The sequence below is a fragment of the Sphaeroforma arctica genome (genome assembly GCF_001186125.1).
Source record: "Sphaeroforma arctica JP610 unplaced genomic scaffold supercont1.1601, whole genome shotgun sequence".
Lineage (NCBI taxonomy): Eukaryota > Ichthyosporea > Ichthyophonida > Sphaeroforma > Sphaeroforma arctica.
Window position 1 is genome coordinate 4825 of NW_014038957.1, and position 4208 is coordinate 9032.

The window sequence follows — 4208 nt, forward strand, 5'->3', positions numbered from 1 at the left end:
GTCTCGCTGTAGAAATCTAACGGATGTTCCTGGTAGTAGCATAGAGCATCGCTAAGAAACGATCCGCTCGTGTAACCTTGTTCGGACGTATCCTGATCTCTATCGTTAATACCAATGGCGTTGTGCATTTGTCTGTACTGGTGCGGTTCGGTCATAAGGTCAGCAAAGAATGCAGTGTGTCTGATAGAGACTTGGATACGTGGTATATCGGACGGAGATGCAGGGTTTATAACTCCATGTACCCGTGTACTCTTCAGCAATTCCTGCAGCACTCGTATATAGAAGAAATCAAACTCTGATCGTGTTACATCACCCCACATAGTATCCGGAACTGTATTATCTAACCAATCTCTCCCTGACCATACACTGATTGTGGATCCAAAGGTGTTGACTGTTTTTGAGGCTGCTTCGGATGGGTTCCACAGCACACCCTCGTGGACTCGGTTAGCTAACGAATAAACAATAGCGTCCGTGAGTCGCTCAGTAAACTGTCCACCGCCTGCATCGGTCTGGTTCATTTGCACACCGTCCAGGGTATCAGCTGTTTCGTTCCATGGTTCTGGCCAGCTGGAAGGTGCATTAGCGGCACGACACGGCTCCTCGTACCTCATTTCTTTGAATGGTCCATCTAACGACGCAAACGGAGCTTCGTTAATAATACGTGTATGATCCTTCTTCTTACGTAGCGGATCATACAACCCTCCTCTCAACGCCACACGGACCTTAATAAACGGTGCACCCCTATGAACTCCTGGCTGCTTTTCATTCAATGCCATCTGGTGCATCCATTGTTGATGGTGACAGTTAAGGAAAAATTGACCAAAGAACCGCTGACGCGCCTCAGTCTTAAACTTGTAGTCGTAGTACTGAGTGCCTTCGACGAGGTCCGGATCCTCATACAGTGAGTATAGTTTATTAGTGGCAGGGTCGGTTGGCCAGTTTGATGCTATCACATTAGTTTCACCCTGATTCTTTTCCGAGAATCCGGGTGTGAGATCATATATCCTGTCTGGATCTACACTGAACGGGTACCATTTTTCGGCGAGGGTTAACGATTCAGGGAGATTTTCTGCTACTTCGGGTTTGTATATAGGGATAGTGTAGTCTACATAAAAGATATCGTCCTCAATACCAAACTCTTGATACACAATACCATTACGCGGAGTCTGGTTTACACCTGTAAGAGTTAAAGTGGTTTGACCGGTAACAGGGACTCTAACATTTTCCATAAACCTCAAGTTGTGATCAAAATCAATGTATCCGTCACCCACATCAAAATTCTCGATTTCGTCATTTAAGTGGTCTCCGGGGAGGTACAGTGTACGAGTATTAGTTACCTGGGTCATTGTGGTATCGTATACTAGTAAGCTTTACAAAATTTTCAGTATTCAAGTGTAGTTTATTCATATCATTGTTCTTGTTTATCTTTGTTGTCGTCACTGTTTTCATCGCTACTGTCGTTATCTGTGTCCGTAGACATTTCATCGCTACTGCTCGACTCTGTATCACTCCCACCGAGCATGATCTGGTAATCAAAATTCTTAAACATCCTGGCATCGCTTTTAATGTATAGGAAATCGTGGGCATCGTTAAACACTTGTCGCACTAGACTACGCCACTCGTCGCGTTTGAGATCGCAGAATTCTTTTCGCAGCACGTCCTGTTCCTGGATTGAGTTGCTAAAGAACCAGCACACATCGCTTACATGAGCTCTAACCTCTGAGGGGACCTTGTTTAGTTTCTGTGTAATGATAATCAACGCAATACCGGCATGACGGCGATTCTGTGCTGCCTTAATAAGTTCAGGGATATTACCCTGCTTAGCAAACTCGTGGGTTAGATCGTCAATCACGATACAGGCATGGTGTCCGGCGTTACGCTTCTTCTTCTCCAGCAACTCTTCGTATAGAGCAGGGAACGTCTCTAGCGATTCTCTTATCTGGTCTTTGGGTATGTTGAGCTTTGCCTTCATCGTGTGCACCGAGGGACTAAATATGTAGACCTTGTCGAATTTCCGATGATAGAACTTGCTGGGCAATGTGAGTAGGTTTAACATCAAGTTGGTCTTACCGCTCCCCGGTTTCCCAATAAGCATAAAGAAGATGTTTCTCTTTGGTAATGGATCAGGGATCTGCTTCAGATCGGTGTCACAGCTCATGGGCATTGCTTCGATAGATACTTTCCCATGGTTCCGCACACGCTTCAGCGATACCTCTACCTTGTTGCTAGCCACCATGGTATTGGGTTGTTTGTTGTTATGTTGCAGCACAGTACACTGTTACTAACCACCCTACAAAAAATTCACAGTCTAAGTAAAGACAGCCACCTCGTGGGCTCCACTCATGATGAGCGTGTTGGAATGGATCACGTAGCAGTTAAGCTGAATGTTACCCAGAGTCACACCACCGTATTTTTTCTGGTTACCCACCAAGGGGTGATTGCACTGGACGGACAGTACAATGGGTGTACTTTCAGATGCGGTGTCAATACCTGAACTAGCACCTCCCTCACGTTCAAAGTCCAGACCAAGCACAAAGGATCCGTAACGGTACATGTTAATATCGATAGCTGGAGCGTAGTTTACGTCGCCAAACAAGGAGAGCGCCTTCATGGTCTCACACCATGCACGACTGAGTTTGACCGAACTAACGGGTTCATTGAGCCCACCTAGATTTCCAGTGGCTGTGGTGATTGGCTGTAACGGTTTCTGGTACGCTCCAATACGGACTTGAACCTCCTGAAGTGCTAGGGATCCGGCACTCATGAAACTGTTATGTTCAATCGAGTTGGCTAGACCCACCACTTGCGGGAGGAGCAGAAGCGATTTAACGTTACGTGATCTGTGCTGCAGCATAAGATCGTTCCTCTGAGTAAGAGGGAATGAGTAGTGTGTCGATGTGACATATGGTATATGAATTGAACGCTCCGCCAGACTCGCCTCGAACGCCATTAGGTAAGAGTCGTCCATCTGTAAAATATCAATATGGTATGCAAAATCTTCCAAGGTGTAACTTGCCACCGGTGTGAATACACCGTTCGTGATTGCCTGATTATGATATCCTGGGTCGGGACCAGGTAAACCTGCGTCTGAAAACAAGGCTGGGTTTTTAGGTTTGTATGCCTTTAGTACCGTAGACGCCTGGTCCAAGGTAATCTCTAACACCACTTCACCTAGATGACTCAGCGGTAGGTATCGTTGATTATTCAACAGACCCATCATTGGAGTGTGGTAATACTCGCGACCATGTTTGGCGTCCAGGATCTGGCGTGACTTGTAGCAGTTAAAGATACGACGGTCCTTTATAGTATCGCTAAAGTAGCCTTTGTCCTCACCCTCGGGCCAAATAGCAGCCATCTTAATAGTACTAGCATCTTCAAAATTCTCGTTGAGCTCGTTAATCAAGTCACCAGCAATAAGTGTATTATCACGCTGACCTTCTGTTACCGTATATTCAAGTACCGAATTGTCACTAAAGTTTAGAAGTTCCATCCGTTTACCATTGCCTGATTCGTCCGGAGTGAAGCGAGGTGTATAGTAGGATCCTGCAGCACTGCCATAGAAGCCGAGCTCTTCACCAGCAAACGAATCAGCTAGATCCTTAGGAGCCGTAGTTCTGAACAGGGTGTTGCACAGCTGGTTGTAGGAGTAGATATCTTCAACAGTTTGACCTCCGATAAGTAGACGCATACGGTGAAAAGGGGTACCTGACGAGCAGAACAATCCCCCCATGACTGTATCACTGTCCCCTCCATTCTTAAAACGTGTAACTCAAGAATGAGTTCTGAGTGTCCAGGAATCCTGTAGAAGGGAGTGTGATACGTACAAGTCTATTTCCGTCACTGGAAAATGTCGTGCTCTGCTGTGGCAAAACTTTAATACTAGACCGACTTTGCACGTGACTAAACTCTTCAGGAATATAGACACTAGAGTCAGAGACTTTAAAAAAATGGTTAGCGGACAAGGGATCACGGCGTGACATTATGAGTATAAGTGTAAGTCGAGTGTAGAGTATACGTCTAGCTATAATTACATATGGAGAAAATTTTACAAGGTAAAGTTTATTGATATATATTTTCGCCACGGATAGGTCTACTTTTCGCCACGGATGCGTTTTGCGAGACGCATATCATGTGCCGAAATGGTAGTACGATTGCCATGGATAGCACACAGGTTAGAGTGACGGAACAACTCTATAAGGTAAGCTTCA

At 45.5% G+C, this 4208-nt stretch overlaps 3 protein-coding genes across 3 annotated transcripts in view; all 3 read right to left on the reverse strand.

The window, feature by feature from the left end:
- Window positions 1–1346, reverse strand: part of SARC_11265 (hypothetical protein) — a gene marked incomplete at both ends in the record, with an annotated part of 2570 nt that extends 1224 nt beyond the window's left edge. The window contains one exon of the mRNA XM_014294652.1: window positions 77–1346. Within this exon, the coding sequence (XP_014150127.1) occupies window positions 77–1346 (1270 nt within the window). The remainder of the gene's footprint in view (window positions 1–76) is intronic.
- Window positions 1347–1408: 62 nt separating this feature from the next.
- On the reverse strand, window positions 1409–2236 carry SARC_11266 (hypothetical protein; the record flags this gene model as incomplete). Its single annotated transcript, XM_014294653.1, has 1 exon — window positions 1409–2236. One exon carries the CDS (start codon window positions 2234–2236, stop codon window positions 1409–1411), a length of 828 nt encoding a protein of 275 aa, XP_014150128.1.
- A 72-nt stretch (window positions 2237–2308) lies between these two features.
- On the reverse strand, window positions 2309–3730 carry SARC_11267 (hypothetical protein; the record flags this gene model as incomplete). The annotated part of the gene is made up of 1 exon (XM_014294654.1): window positions 2309–3730. The coding sequence occupies one exon, from the start codon at window positions 3728–3730 to the stop codon at window positions 2309–2311; it is 1422 nt and encodes a 473-aa protein (XP_014150129.1).
- Between the last annotated feature and the right edge of the window lie 478 nt (window positions 3731–4208).